General features: G+C 34.0%; 1 protein-coding gene across 4 annotated transcripts in view; it reads right to left on the reverse strand.

Annotated features, from left to right (window-relative positions):
- Nucleotides 1-24,121, reverse strand: part of Eaat1 (Excitatory amino acid transporter 1) — a 101,410-nt gene that overhangs the window by 76,578 nt on the left and 711 nt on the right. The window contains exon 1 of one of the 4 annotated variants that reach the window (XR_015433806.1): nt 2,353-2,550. The exons of 1 other annotated variant lie outside the window; for it this stretch is intronic. Coding sequence is in view for 2 of the 3 variants with exons in the window: in XM_087164414.1 (XP_087020540.1) it covers nt 15,360-15,398 (39 nt within the window). In the remaining variant the exon portion in view is untranslated. Of the gene's footprint in view, nt 1-2,352; nt 2,551-15,359; nt 15,500-24,121 lie in introns of those variants that run through there. 2 more of the 4 variants (XM_087164414.1, XM_087164413.1) reach the window with 2 other exon arrangements.

Genomic DNA, 24,121 nt, shown 5'->3' on the forward strand with positions numbered 1-24,121 from the left:
TATTATTATATTTATTCGATATTCTAATATCTGCTGAAAATAGATTAGATGAAACATCAGTGCATCGAACAGAAATACAGGTTAAAATGCAGACTGGGCAGTGGCACTGAACCTTAAAACAAGATGTAGGGCATACCGGGCAAATGTATACCTGGCAATTACACTTAACTAGAACTAGTATATATTTGGAGGACCGGAAAGTAATGTAGTTTCGCCGCATTAAATATTCGTCAGTCTTAAAAACTAATTCATTTTTTTCGATTCATTTTCGATCCGGCATTGAAAGGTTGTTGCTATCTAGGGTGAATACATTATTGAGTAAAAGTAAAATCTCGATAAAAAATATCAAATGCACAGAAACTGCATTGCTTTCCGGTCCCCCTAATATTTCGGACATTTACCAAAGCGACTATGTGACTGTCAACATTCACTGGTGGAAGACAAAAACCATCAATTTCAGTTATTTACAGTAGCATAACTATTTCAAGTGTATCAATATTTAGCAATTTTTGGCTCCGGTCAGCGAGAAAAAAGGAATCAAGGGAGAGAGAGAGGCCCCCTTCTTTAAAATTAGCAGTTTCGTGTTTCCATAGCAACTGAGGGCCTTACAATTTGTGACGTGGGGAGATATTTCTATAGACAAACTATACATTCCATGATCTTCCTTTTGAAAGATGTAACGTCGCTTCACATACTTTGAAATAACAGCAATTTCAAATTTATGTGAATGGAATCCCAGAAGGTATAAGGGGAGCCAAAAGTCCCTTATTGTCAAGGTTCTCAGCCGTCTCATTCCCCCCAATACCAAAATGGGGGAGGGCACTTTATTCTCGAGCAAAGTCTTGCATTTTTCGAAGTTCAAATCTGTAGCCTTGTAATTTGGAACCCAATTCAGAAGACAAGGGAACTCCTGGATCAAGTATTGGAAGAAATTTGCCTTCGGGGGGGGGGACTTTTTGAAGGAACTAATCCTCATTTGCGTTACATGGAGAGGAAAACCACGATATCTTTATTGGAGGAAAGAGCTTGTAGTGCAAAACGAAAGTAAGAGAGGAGTACTTTTTTAAGAGTCTCAACGAATGCAAAATTGTTCGATTGTTGCAAGAATTGACTAACTTTCCATCTAAATGAGTCTCGAAGTTTCCAACCGTTCCAATTTGTTTTTTTTTTAGTTCTTTTTAACAAAATCTAACTTTCCCCAACTTTTTGCTACAAATATACAATGAACTAGATTTTCAGTAGAGGAAACTTATCCACTTTTATAATTCAACCTAACTGGGATTTGATTGTGCCCCCCCCCTCCCCCAAACAAAAACTCAAGTTCTGGATTTAAAATGAAACAGAGTAAAAAATGTTCAAGAGGTACAAAAAAAAATTCATCGAAAGTAAATCAAAAATAAAATCAAGTTTTTTTTATGATTTGTCACAAAACAGGAGAATTTTTTTTTATTGTATTATACTACAAAAAGAATCATTTTAAATCTGAATAAAATATTAAAATATTAGTTCGTTCTATTTTTCTTTTGTGCCAATCAAATTATTAGCATTTATAACATTATTGCATAATACTTTTTCTATAATTTTTTTTCTTCAAAATTTGCCTATTCTGAATATTTGTTCATCAGTGAATAGGCATTTATAGGCGATTGCAGTTAATCTGGATTCAAATAAAAGTTGAGATACGCCAATTTTACATCGTCTCAATTAGTACAATTCTCTGAAAGTTTTAATTGTGTCCCATCAAAATATTTATTTCATAGCATATCACCAGCTTTAAATTTTAAATAATGCTGGAGAAATTGTTGACCTTTTAGAATATACAACGTTATCGAAAATGACTGCAAAAATTTTAAATTTGCAAACATTCTTTTGCTTCAAAGTGAATCGATACGAAATACTAAATTAAAAATAAAGGGTTTAGGGCAATTTAATGATAAGCCACATTTTATAGTGACTATAAAAGCGTTTTAATGGTGGGAAATATCACGATTTTCATGTACGTAATAATATATTTTTGCGTACTTTCTTATCTGCAAGAAATATTGTTTACTCTTGATGTACTTCTCTAGAAGCTATGTTTAAGATCAATTTGATGTTAAAATGTCACTTTGAAAAAAAAGCTTTAAGTGAAGTTTAACAAAAGGTAAGAAATATTCTAAATTTGTTACATTAAATCACATTTAAAATATATGTTGCTTTCAAATAAGTTTACGAACACATTAGGCAAACGTCAGATGTTAGTTTATTTACCTACAACTGGGTTATACGACCTTTTAGTATTATATTCTATTATGAAATATTCATAAATCTTCTATTCAGACACAATCTCAACAATGAAAAAAAAATACGTACCCAACTTTTATAGCTCGGAAGGAGATTATTTACACCCATTAAATAGTGAAATTATTTACTGATGAACATAAGATTGTTATGTATGTACATTGATTTTTATTTGTTGAACTTCGTCAGACAAATTTCAGCACGGTTTAGCGCTCAGGAAACGCAATCAATACAAGGCTTCTCTAGCCGAGCGGTGTCCCGCAGTGGACTGATCGTTAAGACACGGTTCCCAGCAGATCACCGAATTCAAGCATCACTGGCTGCGGTCAGTGTGTGGGTGGGTGACCACTTGGATCAGTCTGCGTAGGGACCGAGGGTGTGCGGTATTGGTCCTCGTTAAACTGTTCTATCGTAAAGTTCCTGACTTAGCGTGCAAGTCGTCGGACTACCGAAGCAGAGAAACTATCCCCTCTGCAGAGGATCAAAATTGTGATGGCATGTCTTCGGTTCATCTTCAGGGATGTTTCCCAAACCGTCTCCGATAGTCCACTGAGCAGCTTTAGTGCGACGCAAACCATCAACAAGGACTCGACCTGGGCTTATAAGCCTTAGAGTGCTTATAAACCGATGTTAGAAGCATATAAGTCTGCATATATATATATATATATATATATATATATATATATATATATATATATATATATATATATATATATATATATATATATATGTGCGAAAACAAATAAATAAGAACAAATAACAGGGCTGGGTTTGATGATAAACAAAGGTCACAAAGTGAGAAAGAGGTGGTCTCCGGTTCGCGCTACATAGGTGAACAACAATTACATGAGAGTAGCATACATTGAAATAGAACAATTATGAAAGACATAATGAAGGAATATTAATTTTTTTTATTTCTTGTTACGCATACTTTTGAGTCCCGCAGTGGACTGATCGTTAAGGCAAGGTTCCCAGCAGATCACCGAAGTCAAGCATCACTGGCTGCGGTCAGTGTGCGGGTGGGTGACCACTTGGATCAGTCTGCGTAGGGACCGAGGGTGTGCGGTATTGGTCCTCGTTAAACTGTGCTACCGTAAAGTGCTCGACTTCGCGCACAGGTCGTCGGGCTACCGAAGCGGGGGTGCCATCCCCTCCGCAGAGGATCAAAATTGTGATGGAATGTCTTCGGATCATCCTCCGAGATGCTTCCCACACCGTCGCCAATAGCCCATTGTGCAGCTCCAGTGCGACGTAAATAAACAACAACAACAACAGCATACTTTTGCAGGATTATGCACTCATTGCAAAGTACAGCTAATAAGCCCTTATATAGCTGAAGATCAGATAGCACAAGTGAGAGAAGGACATGCAGGGTTAAGGTGGGATTCGAACCTGCTGCCTTCGTGCTACAGAGCGTTCTTTGGAGCGGCAAGACCTCTCGACCAGGGATGCATCTCAAGGAATATTGTCCAACAGCTAAGCGCCGTAATATGAAGATTGGATTTTTATATCAATGTTGTTTTATTTCCCTTCTATGTAGACTTTTTCGATAATTGGAATTCGGTTTGATATTCGTCTTTTAGAAAAAGAAACTTTACAATTTAACTAATCCCAAACTAAATTAGAAATTTAGACAATAAGAAATACATATTGTTTAATGTCAGACTTTCGAATGCGTAGCTGCAAAAGTTCATAATTCTACAACTGCTAATCGTTTTCGTTAAACTAAATTGTGCGGCCATGTCCTATAGGTGAGTTTGAACCCCACCGGCCGAAGGCTTCCATTGTATAAAATGCTGGAGGGTGCAAGCTAAATCTGCGGGGTCACGAAGTCCTCACAGATTTCATAATAAATCAGTAGGGGAGAGTGGGGTCAATTGTAACAGGGTACGATTGTAACAGAGCAAAAATTTCGAGCGTCGAGTTCTAGAGTTGGTTTCTAGGTGGCGCACAAGGTGTATTTAATAAATCTACATGTACACCCCTGATGGCAACCACTTTTATGTACTTTTGAAAGAGTTACATCACAAAAGATATTTTCACGCCACGCAAGTACTTTTTTTGGTATTAGAATATTATATTGTAACAAAGTAATTTTGTTTAAACAAATAAAAATTAGTAACCGAATATGTAAGTGGACACTTTAATTAACATTTCAATAAAAAAAAAGATTAGTTTTGCTAATTAACTAGAATTGTTTTTAACAAATGAAGCTGAAATGGCCTCTTGGGGACAATTGTAACAATAAGTAAAGGGACGATTGTAACAGCTGAAAATAAATAATCTTATGTTTACAAACCATTACTTAAGTCTTTAAGAACCACCAATAGTTTCCTATATGATTTATATTATGTTGCATGTGCATTATTTTATTTGTCACCTTTCACAGCATAAATTAAAATTTTTAACCCCTTAAAGTTAAAAGTTTAGCCCTTTAGGTTTCTGCTCATTATTATTTTTACTCCTTAAATATCACTACTATTTTGATCAATAAAAAAATATATCGCAACTATGATAATATGTATAATTAACTATGTTTTAGTTGAATTCATGAACTGTTACAATTGACCCCGTAAGCGAGGACAATTGTAACAACTGCACGACTGTCAGAAATTGTTAATAACTAATATAATAATATTTAAAATCAGGTACTTTTTTTTCTTTCTAGTAGAGGATAGTCTACTTTACTCGTCTGTCAATTAATACTACTAATATATTGGATTTTTTGTTAGTTAAAAATAGTTAAGTAAAAAATGTTACAATTGACCCCACTCTCCCCTACCTCAGAGAGTATTAGATCGGAGATTGATCGTGCTGTAGTTCAGGTGCGGATGGATGGATGGTGTGTGAATGTGTCTTCCCGGTAAAATGGTGTGTGACGTGTGCACATTGTCTCCGGATTTTCTTCAGGAGTGTTTCCCAGACCAGCGCCAATAGCCCTTTGTTTAGGTCTAGTACATCGTAAATAAATGTACCTACCTACCTACATTATGAGATGCAGCAGATAATCTCACACAAAAAAAAATATTCATTGCAATTTTATAACCCTCGTTGAACAACCGAGCCAATTTTTTGGGTTTGCGTCTACTAATATTCAACTCCGTATCGTTGTAATTTTGAACCTAATCCAGGAAACAAGGCAACTCCTGGATTAAGTATTAGGAGAAATTTGCCTTCGTGGAGGACTTTTTGATGGAACTAATCCACATGATATTCCGTTCTGAATCTCTTTCGAAGATTTTGACAGATTTCATTTCTGTATGCAAGTCGTTTTTTAAATTTTTCTTGATCTAAAATATCGAAATCTGCAACACCCACTTGTCTTATTTCTTGTAGGAACATCATAGGTGTTATCGGTGATAGCTCCTCTGCATCATCGGACACATAAGTCAGGGGGCGTGAATTCATTACACTCTCACAGTCACAGAGAACTGTTACCATTTCCTCGTAATTCAACGATGTTCTACCCAGAACCTTTCTTAGGATTCTCTTCATCATGCCAATTAAACGTTCCCAAAATCCCCCATACCAAGGGGCAGACGGGGGAATGAAATTCCAGGTAATTGATGACAGGTTGGATTCAGTCTTAAGCTTTTCCCAATCAATGCTTCTTAGAAGGTTCTGTGTTCCAACGAAATTAGTTCCATTATCTGTGTAGACAACTGACGGTCTTCCCCTTCGTGAGATAAATCTTCTAAGTCCCAAAATTAAGTTTTCAGTAGAGAGGGATGATAAGAGTTCTAAGTGAACAGCCCGAAATATAGCACAAGTCACCATCAAGATCCAAGTTTTTTGACCATCTTTCAGAATGAGGGGATCAGCCAGGTCAGCACCTACAATTTCAAAGATTGCTGCATCCTTCACTCTATCTGCTGGCAAAAGACCATCTGGTACATTGGGAGGTTTAGAATGAAAACGTTTGCAGATGACACAAGATTTTATGGCATTTCTAATAGTTTTTCGACTTTTCAAGATCCAAAATTCTTCACGTAATGTAGACATCAGTAATTGAATTCCACAATGTCCTAATTGCTTATGTTTCCAATAAATCAGGTTTTTAACCACAGTATAATCTGAGGGAAGAACTATTGGAAGACGGAAATTAAAATCATCTTGTCTCATAAATACCTTAGTTTTAATTCTGATCAGACCTTCATCATCAATAATAGTTTTCAAAGAATTCAGTCTCTTATTTCCATCGTTGGCAAAAGCATCCTTTTGGACACATTTCAGAATTATTTTCTCAGCATTTTTCAATTCTTTATTGTTGAGTTCTCCAATGGTTCTGTCATTTTCTCTTTTCTTTGAATTTTCAGCGAATCGAAAAATCCATCCGGTTATTCTTAACAATTTCAAATAAGATGAGTACTTGTTGTAAAATTTTTCACTCTCCTTTACGTTAGTAGCAGTAACTATAGTCTTTCTTTTTTCTGCATGGATTGTATCGATATTTGGAAATATTTCACTCTTCGGCCACTTTTCTTCAGGTTCTTTTAGAAAATCAGGACCATTCCACCATTCAGACTGCAGAAGAGTTTTTGCTGAGCAACCACGTGATGGTAAGTCAGCGATGTTTTTATTTCCAGGAACAAATTTCCATGAATTCGGGCAAGATAATCTTCGGATTTCTCTGACTCTATTTTCCACATATGTACCCCATGGTACGTCAGTTCTAATCCAATATAAGGTATCCATGGAGTCGGTCCAGTAGTGAGTTTCCACATCTTCGAGTTTCAGATCTTTTTTGACGGATTCTGCTAACCTTGCTCCAATGCAACATGCCAAAAGCTCTAGACGAGGGATAGTTATGTTCTTTAACGGAGCTACTCGGGATCGAGCCTGGACTAACTGGCAGGTTACATCGCTCTCAACTTTAACTCTAAGGAAAACACAGGTGGCATAGGATTTTTTGCAAGCATCGCAGAAAACATGCAAAGATAAACTTCCTGAATGGAGTGTGAACTCACTCAATCTTCGGGGTATTTTCACGTTTTGCAGTTCAAAAAGTTGATTTTTCCACTTATGAAACTCTTTAACAATATTATCAGGCAACTTACAGTCCCATGAAACTCTGATTTTCCAGCATTCTTGTAAAATTATCTTCGGAATCAAGGTTAATGGTGCAGTAAATCCAATTGGATCAAAAAGCTTGTGAGCTAATGAGAGAATACTTCTTTTCGTTACAGGTTCATCCTTAAATTCCAATTTTCTTAAATCACAAGTTAAAGTATCTTCTTCTGTATTCCATAGCAATCCTAGCACAGGTACTTCTTTTATATTCAAAGTTTCAAACGGAAATTCGTCTTTTTCTGCAATGCTAGTGGAATAGCTGTTGTTGCACCATCCTCTAAGATCAAATTTGGCTGATGCGAGTAGTTTACAAGATTCATTTCGAAAATAGTCCAGTTCTTGAGGAGAATCGACACTGGTGACGCAGTTGTCCACATACATCGAGTTCTTAAGTTTAGTGGCTAGATCTTTAAGATGCGCAGGGGCTTGTTCTAAGTGATGGTCTAGAGTTGCAGCTAAAAGAAACGGGCTACAGTTTATCCCAAAAACAACCCTGCAATGACGATAAATGATCTCTTTTCTATGATCTCCTTCTTTCCACCATATGAAACGCAAATAGTCTCTGTCCCGCTCATCTAATGATATTTGCAAAAATGCTTTCCGAATATCAGCGATGACTCCTATTTTTCCAACCCTAAAGCGATTCAAAACTGAGGGAATTAATTCAATTAAATTAGGGCCTTTTTCAATACAGTCATTAATGGAAACAGAGTTTCGAGTGTGAGCAGAGCCGTCAAAAACGGGTCTACATTTCGTAGTAGATTGTTCTTTAAATACAGCCCTATGTGGTAAATAACTAACATTCGATGTTGAAGAGGCTTCAGGTTCGCCGACTCTCTCAATAATCCCTTCAGATTCCCATTCATCAAAAACCCTTTCATAATCTTTAAGTTTGTCAATTGATTTTAAAGATCTTATCGTGTTCTTTAATCTTTTTTCTGTCAAGGATTTATTATCGGCAAGAGGTATGTGTCCATCTAACCACGGAAGGCAAACTTTATACCTCCCGTCATGATCCATCGTTACAGTTTCTTTAAAGTGTTTTAGGGCAAGATCCTGTAATTCTTCTCTAGATCGTTTTTCACAAGGATCAACAATTCCCAATGTATCTAAATCCCATAAATCTGTGATTTTTGCGTCATTAACATGAAGGGATAGAACCAAAAGCGAACTATCAAATTTATCATGATTGGTTGACTTTCCCATTACAGTCCACCCTAGATTGGTCTTTACTGCCACTAATCCACAAGAGAGATGTTCTATACGATCTGTTATAAGCTTTCTTGCAACGTCAGCCCCCAATAGTAAATGTATTTCGTTCAAATTCCTTTCATGTAAACATTCCTTACTTTTTGGGGAAATATCACTCAAAAATATACCCTTTGACTCTAGATCTTTTAGCAACTCAAAATTATTAGCCCTGGGAATATTCGTACAGATTTTCTTTTGATCCATAGCAACTAACTCACAACTATATTTTCTATCGATACTACTTAACTGCAAAGCGAATCGATTATGCAATTCTGTTGATTGAGATCCTCCAAAAAGTCCATGAGTAATTTCTTCTTCACCCAATTTTTCTAATCCCATTCTTTCAGCTACAAATTTACTAATGTAACTTTTTTGACTGCCTGAATCATAAATTCCCCGGATAAAGTGTTCTTTACCTTTATTGTGAATACGAACAATCAATGTTTGCAAATATACAGTTTCAGATGATGTTTGATTCGTTAGTACATTATCTTCAGAATTAGGACTATTTTTACCTTTAATATCATGGTCAAACTTAGAAAAGCACAAGACAGTTTGATGTTTACCTTGGCATCTACTGCACACAACCTTAAAACGGCAAAAGCGTGCAATATGGCCTTTATTTTCTAAACATTTAAAACAAATCCCCTTCTTTAACAAAATATCTTTTTTCTCTTCAACGGATAAATCATTAGCATATTCACATACGGAACTCTCATGTTTTGAGGAGTCGCAAAAACCGCATAATTTTTTATTCATGTTTTCATTTATTTCAGAAGAGATTAATTCTGAAGCGGAAATGAATTTATTTTTATTTTCTGATTTATTATATTTTAATCGAGTATCGGGAATATTTTGCTTACGGCTGGTAGAAAATGATTCAGAGAAGTGGCGGGGTCGAAGGTCATCCGCGTGATTCATTATTGCAGATCGTTCTCTAGAATTTAACTCTTTGGAGAGAAAGCTCAAAAGTTCTTTTATATCTGATTCAGTTTCACTTTCACGTCTGTTATATTCTAAGACTAAATCAGGCGGTAAAATTTTAATGAGAATGGGGCATAAAACATTTCCGTAATTTTTACAGACTAATCCTAAAGATTCTAAACTTCTTATTTGTGTATTTATGTTATCATAAAATTTTCGGAAAGAAATTACATCTCGTGAGTTCTTTAATGGTTGCATATTTATGATATTATTCATGTGGGCGTTAATAAGAATATCTGTTCGGGCAAATCTTTCTTTTAATAATTTGACTGCCGTGTCATATGTTTCTTCAGAAATAGAAAAACCTTCTATTGTATTCAGGGCAGTTCCACCCAAATGAGCTTTTAAGTAATTAAACTTATCAATTTTATCGAGAGTGTCATTGTTATGAATGGCCGACTCAAAACTGTTCCAAAATGTCAGCCATTGTTTAAACTCGCCGTAAAATTTGGGAATGCTTAATTTGGGGAGTTTAATTCGAATACTTTCTTTTTGTTCACTTTTATAATTTGTAGACACATCAAGTCCTAAGGATTCCTTATTTTTAGATTTTTCAATCGATATGTTTTCGTTTAATTCCTGAATTTTCTTGGTAGCGCGGAATTTACAACGAACAACTTTTTCACTGTACTCTTCTGATTTCGAAAATTCGTCTTCAAACTCATCTGGTGTAAACAAAACTTCTAATTCTTTGTTAATCGATTCAAGTGATTCATTTTTGTTTAGAAGAAAATGCAAACACTCTTCTAAAACACTGATATCTGACACTTCTGTTTTAAGTTCATTTTCTAATACATTCAGTGCTTTAGTAACAGACGATCTAAGCAAACCTCTTTTTTTCTTTAAAATTGTTACCCGTTCCTCCATTGTTTATTTTTCCAATTTAGTGCTAATTTATATTTTTCAGTTCAATTGAATAAGTGTTCAAATTAAAAAAGTTAACTACGTCCCAGCAGGGGATGCCATATAACGAATACTAAACAAAGACTTCTAATGATTCAATATATATCAACAAGGAATCTTACCTTGTTTCGGCTTCTTGTTCTTCCTTCACCTAGTATTCTCTTCCAAAGGTCTTGGGCTGTAGATAACTAATTACACTTAGGCTGAAAAATACTTCGCACAAAACGTTTAAGAATTAAATTTAATAGTTAAGGATGATAAAAAAAGGGAAAGCTATATACAGATGAAAAGAGTAGTACGTTGCATGACAAATTCTAAGCTATACCACGCTCGTGGAGAAAAAGTTCGTAATTGAATGTTTCTGTTATTGTCCGCTAGGGGGGGATCGAGGTATTCTCAACAATCTGTATCTAATAACTGCGGATATTAGATTACATAAAAATTAATATCGATATCTCTTGTTAAAATAATACACTTTTTTATGAGGAAGGAATAGCTCTAGTTCTATCGAAATGTATAAGAAAATACGTACTTTTTTTACTAACCTCTACGGATTATGTAAAATCACCAACATTTTAAAAAATTTAATTAACATTTTTGGTTATATCATATTTTTTTATCATTCTGTTCACCGTTGCAAATAATAAAATTTTTTCTATGAAAAAATATTCTATGGAATAAATTTAATGAATGAAATATATTCGACTGGATAAATATATTCTAATGAAAGTGTAATCATTTTATAATATATTAATTATATTTTATAAGTAAAGCGCCATTAAATTACGTAAGCATTGAAGCGAAAGAAAATTATTTCATGTCTCATGATATTTAGTTGTTGTTGTAGGTAGAGCGGGAACGATTGTTCTTGTTCTAAAGTGGCGCCATCTATAGCCTAGAATTCGACTTTTGCCACACCCATACGTCACACCCGTTTTTAAGGCAGATCCATTCATTCTTCCATTCATTCATCCACAGATCGTAATTTTGACATGAACCGGAGAACTATCAATCTCCAATGCAGTACCCCCAGAGGTATTGATTTATTATGGGACTGTGGAGGACTTTGTGACCCGACTGATGTAACGTGCACCAGTCACCATTTACCACACGGGGAGTCTTCAGCCTGCTGGATTCGAACTCCCGCTTTCGCAAACGTGAGTCCAGCACTTGATTTTAAGTACATTTGTTTAATGCAGAGTTGGATGATTTAAACCAATGTGGTTTAAACAGTTTATATAAACCAAACGTTTTTTTCTATTTAAATATTTTATTTAATAACATTTTTTTCGTATAAATACTTTTAATTTGACAAAATAATATTTTTGTATTTATATATTTTTTTTTACTTTTAAGTTTTATTGCTAAAGTAAGCCTTACTTTAAATATACAGTCACTAGCTATATTATTAGACTCACTATAAGATTCTATGTAAGATTATAATTGTCACGTGATACTTATTCAGCTGTATTGTTTTTTCTCGGATGAAAGCGGTTTACATTTGTTTAGGTTCGTGTATCAATTAGTTAACATTGTAATGCAATGCGTTAAAAATAAATACAAATAGGAAGTATAAAAAAAATATCCTGAATAAAAACCCATTGCATATACATTTAAATATAAAAGTATTGCATACAAATTCGTACAAAACATGTCATTATTAAAACACTACAGGACGTCTAATAATTTGGTCTAATTATTATAATATACTAATATAATACCTGATATAATAAATATTCTATATTTATATAATATATCGTCTAATTTATCCTATCGTCAAATTTATATTATATATTGTCTAATTTAACCTATTGATACACGAACGTAAACAAGTACAAACCGGTTTCAGGCACATAAAAACAGTAAAGCTGTATAGTATCACCTGATAATTAAGATTTTACATAGAATCTTATAGTGCGGCTAATAATTTCGCCAGGGGCTGTACATATTTTAAAAAATTATTAAACATTAAAAAAACGTTAATCTAGCAAAAAGTTGCTACTTATATTAAATTTGATAGAAGAAAAAAAAAACGCTTTGTATACATTATTATCTAATGGCAGTCGTTTCGCCTCTAGGCCATTAGACTACGAGCTCTCCAATACTTCTCCATATGACTAGAGAATGGAGATAGTACAGGACACTCGCCCAAACGCAAAGCAGTCTTATCCTGACCAAACATGCAAAGAAAACATATATAAGAGCCAACAATGTTTAATGACAAAGACAATCATGTCCTGCCAGGAATCTAAAAGTTGCAATTGCTGCAGCGCAAGAGGAGTCAGGGATAAGCTCATGTTTAAAGAAGAGTATAGTCTGTCTATGAAATGAACTCCCCTTGCTGTTCTACTTGAGCAGTGACCTTAACTATGGTTATGAGGCTTAACTGTTACCTTGAATGACCGAAATCAAGAGAATGTCGACTTTCACCGGTGAATGTCAACAATCACATAGTCGCTTTGGTGAATATCCGAAATATTTGTTATATACTATTTGATATTAATTTATTCGTCGATATTATTATATTTATTCGATATTCTAATATCTGCTGAAAATAGATTCGATGAAACATCAGTGCATCGAACAGAAATGCAGGTTAAAATGCAGACTGGGCAGTGGCAATGAACCTTAAAACAAGATGTAGGGCATACCGGGCAAATGTATATCTGGCAATTACACTTAACTAGAACTAGTATATATTTGGAGAACCGGAAAGTAATGTAGTTTCGTCGCATTAAATATTCGTCAGTCTTAAAAACTAATTCATTTTTTTCGATTCATTTTCGATCCGGCATTGAAAGGTTGTTGCTATCTAGGGTGAATACATTATTGAGTAAAAGTAAAATCTCGATAAAAAATATCAAATGCACAGAAACTGCATTGCTTTCCGGTCCCCCTAATATTTCGGACATTTACCAAAGCGACTTGTCAACATTCACTGGTGGAAGACAAAAACCATCAATTTCAGTTATTTACAATAGCATAACTATTTCAAGTGTATCAATATTTAACAATTTTTGGCTCCGGTCAGCGAGAAAAAAGGAATCAAGGGAGAGAGAGGCCCCTTCTTTAAAATTAGCAGTTTCGTGTTTCCATAGCAACTGAGGGCCTTACATTTTGTGACGTGGGGAGTTATTTCTATAGACAAACTATACATTCCATGATCTTCCTTTTGAAAGATGTAACGTCGCTTCACATACTTTGAAATAACAGCAATTTCAAATTTATGTGAATGGAATCCCAGAAGGTATAAGGGGAGCCAAAAGTCCCTTATTGTCAAGGTTCTCAGCCGTCTCATTCCCCCCAATACCACAATGGGGGAGGGCACTTTATTCTCGAGCAAAGTCTTGCATTTTTCGATGTTCAAATCTGTAGCCTTGTAATTTGGAACCCAATTCAGAAGACAAGGGAACTCCTGGATCAAGTATTGGAGGAAATTTGCCTTCGGGGGGGGGGGACTTTTTGAAGGAACTAATCCTCATTTGCGTTACATGGAGAGGAAAACCACGATATCTTTATTGGAGGAAAGAGCTTGTAGTGCAAAACGAAAGTAAGAGAGGAGTACTTTTTTAAGAGTCTCAACGAATGCAAAATTGTTCGATTGTTGCAAGAATTGACTAACTTTCAATCTAAATGAGTCTCGAAGTTTCCAACCGTTCCAATTTTTTTTATAGTTCTTTTTAACAAAATCTAACTTTCCCCAAATTTTTGCTACAAATATACAATGAACTAGATTTTCAATAGAGGAAACTTATCCACTTTTATAATTCAACCTAACTGGGATTTGATTGTGCCCCCCTCCCCTCCCCCAAACAAAAACTCAAGCTCTGGATTTAAAATGAAACAGAGTAAAAATTGTACAAGAGGTACAAAAAAAATTCATCGAAAGTAAATCAAAAATAAAACCAAGTTTTTTTTATGATTTGTCACAAAACAGGAGAATTTTTTTTTATTGTATTATACTACGGAAAGAATAATTTTAAATCTGAATAAAATATTAAAATATTTGTTCGTTCTATTTTTCTTTTGTGCCAATCAAATTATTAGCATTGATAACATTATTGCATAATACTTTTTCTATAATTTTTTTTCTTTCAAAATTTGCCTATTCTGAATGTTTGTTCATCCGTGTATACGCATTTATAGGCGATTGCAGTTAATCTGGATTCAAATAAAAGTTGAGATACGCCAATTTTACATCGTCTCAATTAGTACAATTCTCTGAAAGTTTTAATTATGTCCCATCAAAATATTTATTTCATAGCATATCACCAGCTTTAAATTTTAAATAATGCTGGAGAAATTGTTAACCTTTTAGAATATACAACATTATCGAAAATGACTGCAAAAATTTTAAATTTGCAAACATTCTTTTGCTTCAAAGTGAATCGATGCGAAATTAAAAATAAAGGGTTTAGGGCAATATAATGATAAGCCACATTTTATAGTGACCATAAAAGCGTTTTTATGGTGAGAAATATTACGATTTTCATGTATACGTAATAATATATTTTTGCGTACTTTCTTATCTGCAAGAAATATTGTTCACTCTTGATGTACTTCTCTAGAAACAATGTTTAAGATCAGTTTGATGCAAAAATGCCACTTTAAAAATAAAAAAAAAGGCCGAAGCACATTAAGTGCAGTTTAACAAAAGGTAAGAAATATTCTAAATTTGTTACATTAATTCACATTTAAAGTATATTTTGCTTTCAAATAAGTTTACAAACACATTAGGCAAACGTCAGATGTTAGTTTACTTGCCTACAACTGGGTTATACGACCTTTTAGTATTATATTCTATTATGAAATATTCAAAAATCTTCTATTCAGACACAATCTCAACAATGAAAAAAAAAAAAAATACGTACCCAACTTTTATAGCTTGGAAGGAGATTATTTACACCCATTAAATAGTGAAATTATTTACTGGTGAACGTAAGATTGTTATGTATGTACATTGATTTTTATTTGTTGAACTTCGTCAGACAAATTTCAGCACGGCTTAGCGCTCAAGAAACACAATCATAACAAGGCTTCTCTAGCCGAGCAGTGTCCCGCAGTGGACTGATCGTTAAGGCACGGTTCCCAGCAGATCACCGAATTCAAGCATCACTGGCTGCGGTCAGTGTGTGGGTGGGTGATCACTGTGATCAGCCTAAAAAGGGACCGAGGGTGTGCGGTATTGGTCTTCGTTAAACTGTTCTGCAGTAAAGTTCCTGACTTAGCGTGCAAGTCGTCGGACTACCGAAGCAGAGAAACTATCCCCTCTGCAGAGGATCAAAATTGTGATGGCATGTCTTCGGATCATCCTCCGGGATGTTTCCCAGACCGTCGCCAATAGCCTATTGTGCAGCTCTAGTGCGACATAAATTAACAACAACAATATATATATACATATATATATATATATATATATATATATATATATATATATATATATATATATATATATATATATATATATATATATATATATATATATATATATATATATATATATATATATATATATGTGTGTGTGTGTGTGTGTGTGTGTGTGTGTGCGTGCGTGCGTGCGAAAACAAATAAATAAGAACAAATAACAGGGCTGGGTTTGATGATAAACAAAGGTCACAAAGTGAGAAAGAGGTGGTCTCCGGTTCGCGCTACATAGGTGAACAACAATTACATGAGAGTAGCATACATTGAAATAGAACAATTATGAAAGACATAATGAAGGAATATTAATTTTTTTTTATTTCTTGTTACGCATACTTTTGAGTCCCGCAGTGGACTGATCGTTAAGGCACGGTTCCCAGCAGATCACCGAAGTCAAGCATCACTGGCTGCAGTCAGTGTGCTGGTGGGTGACCACTTGGATCAGTCTGCGTAGGGACCGAGGTTGTGCGGTATTGGTCCTCGTTAAACTGTGCTACCGTAAAGTGCTCGACTTCGCGCGCAGGTCATCGGGCTACCGAAGCGGGGGTGCCATCCCCTCCGCAGAGGATCAAAATTGTGATGGAATGTCTTCGGATCATCCTCCGAGATGCTTCCCACACCGTCGCCAAAAGCCCATTGTGCAGCTCCAGTGCGACGTAAATAAACAACAACAACAACAACAGCATACTTTTGCAGGATTATGCACTCATTGCAAAGTACAGCTAATAAGCCCTTATATAGCAGAAGAACAGATAGCAGAAGTGAGAGAAGGACATCCAGGGTTAAGGTGGGATTCGAACCTGCTGCCTTCGTGCTACAGAGCGTTCTTTGGAGCGGCAAGACCTCTCAACCAGGGATGCATCTCAAGGAATATTGTCCAACAGCTAAGCGCCGTAATATGAAAATTGGATTTTTATATCAATGCTGCTTTATTTCCCTTCTATGTAGACTTTTTCGATAATTGGAATTCGGATTGATATTCGTCTTTTAAAAAAGAAACTTTACAATTTAACTAATCCCAAACTAAATTAGAAATTTAGACAACAAGTAATACATATTGTTTAATGTCAGACTTTCGAATGCGCAGCTACAAAAGTTCATAATTCTACAACTGCTAATCATTTTCGTTAAACTAAATTGTGCGGCCATGTCCTATAGGTGAGTTTGCACCCCTCCGGCCGAAGGCTTCCACAGTACAAAATGCTGGAGGGTGCAAGCTAAATCTGCGGGGTCACGAAGTCCTCACAGACTTCATAATAAATCAGTAGGGGAGAGTGGGGTCAATTGTAACAGGGTACGATTGTAACAGAGCAAAAATTTCGAGTGTCGGGTTCTAGATTTGGTTCCTAGGTGGCGCACAAGGTGTATTTAATAAATCTACATGTACACCCCTGATGGCAACCACTTTTATGTACTTTTGAAAGAGTTACATCACAAAAGATATTTTCACGCCACGCAAGGACTTTTTTTGGTATTAGAATGTTATATTGTAACAAAGTAATTTTGTTTAAACAAATAAAAATTAGTAACCGAATATGTAAGTGGACACTTTAATTAACATTTCAATAAAAAAGAAGATTAGGTTTGCTAATTAACTAGCATTGTTTTTAACAAATGAAGCTGAAATGGCGTCTTGGGGACAATTGTAACAATAAGTAAAGGGACGATTGTAACAGCTGAAAATAAATAATCTTATGTTTACAAACCATTACTTAACTCTTTAAGAACCACGAATAGTTTCCTATATCATTTATATTATGTTGCATGTGCATTATTTTATTTGTCACCTTTCACAGCATAAATTAAAATTTTTAACCCCTTAAAGTTAAAAGTTTAACCCTTTAGGTTTCTGCTCATTATTATTTTTACTCCTAAAATATCACTACTATTTTGATCAATAAAAAAATATATCGCAACTATGATAATATGTATAATTAACTATGTTTTAGTTGAATTCATGAACTGTTACAATTGACCCCGTAAGTGGGGACAATTGTAACAACTGCACGACTGTCAAAAATTGTTAATAACTAATATAATAATATTTAAAATCAGGTATTTATTTTTTTTCTAGTAGAGGATAGTCTACTTTACTCGTCTGTCAATTAATACTGATAATATATTGGATTTTTTGTTAGTTAAAAATAGTTAAGTAAAAAATGTTACAATTGACCCCACTCTCCCCTACCTCAGAGAGTATTAGATCGGAGATTGATCGTGCTGTAGATCAGGTGCGGATGGATGGATGGTGTGTGAATGTGTCTTCCCGGTAAAATGGTGTGTGACGTGTGCACATTGTCTCCGGATTTTCTTCAGGAGTGTTTCCCAGACCAGCGCCAATAGCCCTTTGTGTATGTCTAGTACATCGTAAATAAATGTACCTACCTACCTACATTATGAGATGCAGCAGATAATCTCACACAAAAAAAAATATTCATTGCAATTTTATAACCCTCGTTGAACAACCGAGCCAATTTTTTGGGTTTGCGTCTACTAATATTCAACTCCGTATCGTTGTAATTTTGAACCTAATCCAGGAAACAAGGCAACTCCTGGATTAAGTATTAGGAGAAATTTGCCTTCGTGGAGGACTTTTTGATGGAACTAATCCACATTTATGTTACAGGGAACGGAAAACCACGAAAATCTCCCACTGTTAACCTGACGATAAGGAGACTCTAGTAAAAGTTGGTGATTCTCTTTGTCGCGTTTGTTTTACAATATTCAAGCAATTAAGAGAAAAAAAAGTAAAGCTAATTAATCCATGATCCATCTACCTCTGAGTATATTTTACATCAGCACTGTGATCGAAATTCTAATCCAACAGTTTTGAAAGTTAAAATTATTGTTTTAATTTTTTATCTGGTATTAAATTGTTTAAGTTGTAAAAAAATCAACTTGAAAATGAATTTTGAATAACATCTGTATCTAATAACTGCGGATGTTAGATTACATAAAAATTAATATCGATATCTCTTGTTAAAATAATACACTTTTTTATGAGGTAGGAATAGCTCTAGTTCTATCCAAATGTATAAGAAAATACGTACTTTTTTTACTAACCTCTACGGATTATGTAAAATCACCAACATTTTAAAAAATTTACTTAAAATTTTTAGTTATATCATATTTTTGTATCATTCTGTTCACCGTTGCAAATAATAAAATTTTTTCTATGATTAGATTTTAGTATTGAAAAAATATTCTATGGAATAAATTTAATGAATGAAATATATTCGACTGGATAAATATATTCTAATGAAAGTGTAATCATTTTATAATATATTAATTATATTTTATAAGTAAAGCGCCATTAAATTACGTAAGCATTGAAGCGAAAGAAAATTATTTCATGTCTCATGATATTTAGTTGTTGTTGTAGGTAGAGCGGGAACGATTGTTCTTGTTCTAAAGTGGCGCCATCTATAGCCTAGAATTCGACTTTTGCCACACCCATACGTCACACCCGTTTTTAAGACAGATCCATTCAGGCTTCCATTCATTCATCCACAGATCGTAATTTTGACATGAACCGGAGAACGACCAATCTCCAATTATGTACCACCAGAGGTACTGATTTGTCATGGAAATATAAAGGATTTTGTGACCCGACAGGTTTACCGTGCACCAGTCACCATTTACCACACGGGGAGTCTTCAGCCTGCTGGATTCGAACTCCCGCTTTCGCAAACGTGAGTCCAGCACTTGATTTTAACTACATTTGTTTAATGCAGAGTTGGATGATTTAAACCAATGTGGTTTAAACAGTTTATATAAACCAAACGTTTTTTTTCTATTTAAATCTTTTATTTAATAACATTTTTTTCGTATAAATACTTTTAATTTGACAAAATAATATTTTTGTATTTATATATTTTTTTTTTTACTTTTAAGTTTAATTGCTAAGGTAAATCTGCCTTACTTTAAATATACAGTCACTAGCTATATTATTAGACTCACTATAAGATTCTATGTAAAATTATAATTGTCACGTGATACTTATTCAGCTGTATTGTTTTTTCTCGGATGAAAGCGGTTTACATTTGTTTATGTTCGTGTATCAATTAGTTAACATTGTAATGCAATGGGTTAAAAATAAATACAAATAGGAAGTATAAAAAAAATCTCCTGAATAAAAACACTTTACATGTATGTTTAAATATAAAAGTATTGCATACAAATTCGTACAAAACATGCCATTATTAAAACACTACAGGACGTCTAATAATTTGGTCTAATTATTATAATATAATACCTGATATAATAAATATTCTATATTTATATAATATATCGTCTAATTTATCCTATCGTCAAATTTATATTATATATCGTCTAATTTAACCAATTGATACACGAACGTAAACAAGTACAAACCGGTTTCAGGCACATAAAAACAATAAAGCTGTATAGTATCACCTGATAATTAAGATTTTACATAAAATCTTATAGTGGGTCTAATAGTTTGGAAAAGGACTGTATTTTAAATAGGTCAGTTTTAAATGTTTGCATCGCTGAAAAATATCTCTGTAGAATAAATTAATGTTAAAAAGTTTTCAGTTAGCTCATGTCTCTAACAAAAGCTTCACCAATGCTAAAAAGACGATGATTATCATCACGAATTTTTTTTTAAAATTTTACGGATCATATAAGTGATTAATTTAATGAATATGAATTATTTGTAGCTCAATTTTAAACAGTATGACATGTTATATTGGGGGCCCAAGACATTTCTGTGGCCCGAGGCCTTGCATTCCACCAAGACGACCTCGCTTTCAGCAGCAAATGTTTTGGAATATTTTTCATGGCAAAAGCGTTTGCAGTCAGTTGAAAGATAATCGTTTTCAAAAAATTAACAAGCATTAAAACAAGCATTTTTATGTAAATATTCCAATTCCGTAGAATGAATTTCCAAACTGCTGGTATAAAAGCTGAAAAAAATTTAAATTCCTTTTTCTCTGTCATTCTGATCGATCTGAATTTTGCATGAGTAAAAACGACACCATTCCGCGGCGGAAAGGGGGGGGGGAAGAAAACCTTGACATAAAATTGAAGCGATCAATGTTAAAAGGAGGTATGTAACATTTTTACGAAAACAAGTTTTTTTTCTTGGTTTTTGGAATATCAATCACCGATTATCAAATACCGAATAATTTTCTAGACCAGGGGTTTCCAAATTACATGAGGCCGGGGGCCGCAATTAAAAGCAACAGTCAAATGGCGGGCCGCAATGTTATCAAAATTTTATATAGGACTCTTTTATGTTTGAAGGAACGTTAAATATTACTGTCAGATTTTTATCAAGTTGTACAAAACAAAAGTATTGAATTGCGAATTAAAATAAGAAGTAGATTTTTAAAAATATTTAATTGCATATTAAAAAATTCTGGCTACAATAAGTTTAATGTGCACCTATGTTTGTATTTTAAGCAATTAATGTGCAACAGACATCAAATTGTCAAGATATAAAACATAAAATTATTTAAAACTCATATAGATTTTTTGCGAAAATTGTCCGCAAAAAATGACAACTGATATATTTTAGTTTGTGGGTCACAAAAAAGGCTTAGCGGGCCAGATGCCACCCGAGGGCTGCCGGTTGGTAACCGCTGTTCTAGACTGACCAAAGAAAAGAATCCAGCAATTTGGAAGCAATTAAAACAATATTTTCTCAAGTGATACAGTTTTTTGTGTGGTTTTTTTCCTTGAAAGTGCAGATTTGTAACATACTCCCAGTCAAAATTTTTGATGGTGTTGCATTGATGGACCAACATAATCTTGATGATAACCATCAATAATTCCATCATGAACCATTATATTTTTGGTATGGTAACCAAAATATCATCCCAATGTAGGAATTCGGACTGATTTATGATGATCCGACGTAATAATAGCAAATTGTTTTGATGGATTGATTGTTCCTGTTGAACTATCGGAAATTTCCATCATAGTTTATTAGAAATCAAATGTTAGAACGATCACGAACCACCATCACCCCTATGTATGAATTCGGACTGATTTTTGATGGACCAACAAAAAAAAATTGTTTTGATTGTATATTCTTGCTGAAGCAAGAATAATTCCCGTTAAACTATTACGGAAATGTATTCTTGGAACTATCAAGGACCATCACGGATCATCATGGATTGTTGGTCCATGAGAATCAAACTTCTCTTGATGATTAACCATCATAGTGTCTCATATGGCTTTATTAGGACTTCAATCCAGAAAATTTGACAGCTCACTGCATCACAAAGGAGCAGAAAAATAAGTCACCATCATAGTATTAAAGTAGCATTTTCCATCATGGAATGGTGGAAGTTTATTGACATATCAAGAACTATGAGAGCATAATGGAAAATGTTGGATGATGGTGGACCATCATGAATCGTACTGAAACCCATTTAAACCATCAAATGTCTTCATGGGACCATCAAGAATTTTAACTTGGGTTAACATTGACAGCTTCAATTATTCAAAAACTAACGACCGCATCACTAACATGTTCTGCAAAAGTGGTACAACATTAAAGATTGAAACTTGCAGAAAGTTAATTTTATACACAATTCGTCAATGAATCAGCAAACATTTATAGGAATTGTTACACGTGAAAAAGTGTATAGAATTGCAAAATACTGAATGAAATTATTATGAACCACCACTTAAAAAATTAAAATATAACTTTGATCAATTTCAAATGCATTTGTGTTTGCAATATTTATGGAAATTAATGCCCAGACACAAAAAGTGTATATCAAGTTATGATTGTGTATATATATGAAAAACACCTACAGGAAAAAAGTTGTAGTACAAAATTGCTTATGTCGAGTGGATATTTCATTTTGTTACCTCCCACTTTAGCTTTTAAAATAGTGCATCGAGTTAATTGGATTTACATACATTTGCAGGTTTGTGTGCTCAATTTAAGCTTATAAACCTTCGCGAAATCGAAGGACAGATGACACAAGGTACATTCAGGGTAACAGTGGGTTTCGAACCTGCTACTTCCATGCTTTGCACAGGGTTTGGAGGGTGACACCGATCGGCCAGGGAGGTCCATCAGCCCGTTGATTTAAGACCCACTTGTTTCTGCAAAATAAATCTAAAAAAGGACGTTCTTGTGCTACCACTTTTTTCTTCCTTGGGAACTGTCCTTCAAAAAGGCATAATAGGAGGCCACTTTGCAAAAAAAAATTAAGAACTAGAAGAAAAAGATCGCGGAAACAAGATGTTTTAAGTTGTATATGTAAATTAAATATTCCATGTTAACAACTGAATTCCTAAAATTGACGTGAAATTAAAGTCCACAAATCTTATAAAACAATTGTCACCACTTATGAATTTTTTCCAGATTGTGGCCACTCTGCTTTACAATGGTAAATGCTAAGAAATAAATATAACCATATAATCATTTACGGGATCAAACAGTAGAAAAAATTGGTAGTTTAAACATTTCATTTTTAACTTTTTTACGGGTTTAAAATATTACCATACCGGACAAGAAACAGTCCTGTATAATTCGAGGACTAATTCAAATATTAGCCATGTTTCAATTTGTAGGCTTATTGGAAAATCAGGCTCTTTGTAAAGTGCTGACATTATTTTAATGCTGTGACCATTTTATTGACCCTTTGAGTCAGAATTTTTATTAAACATAATTTTTAATTTTTTCATTATATTTTGTATTAATTTAAGTCAAAAATAGATGGAAAATATTATATCATATTTAGCATTTTTATAATTTATAGTTATGAAATACAGCACGAAACACAAGTGTCTTTTTGTGCAATAAAGGTAAAATCTTCCAGACAAGTCTCTCTTCCAAACGACAATTTTTGAAATTTGATGTTCTAAGCGAAACAGTTATTCCACACAATAATTTTTGAAATTTGCAGTTCTAAGCGAAATAGTTATTCCACACAATAATTTTTGAAATTTGCAGTTCTAAGCGAAACAGTTATTCCAAACAATAATTTTTGAAATTTGTAGTTCTAAGCGAAACAGTCATTCCAAACAATAATTTCTGAAATTTGATGTTCTAAGCGAAACAGTTATTCCAAACAATAATTTTTGAAATTTGATGTTCTAAGCGAAATAGTTATTCCACACAATAATTTTTGAAATTTGCAGTTCTATGCGAAACAGTTATTCCAAACAATAATTTTTGAAATTTGATGTTCTAAGCGAAACAGTTATTCCAAACAATAATTTTTGA

The sequence above is a fragment of the Parasteatoda tepidariorum genome, chromosome 5, assembly GCF_982258835.1.
Source record: "Parasteatoda tepidariorum strain Cologne lab strain chromosome 5, Ptep-v5.0, whole genome shotgun sequence".
Classification (NCBI taxonomy): Eukaryota; Metazoa; Arthropoda; class Arachnida; order Araneae; family Theridiidae; genus Parasteatoda; species Parasteatoda tepidariorum.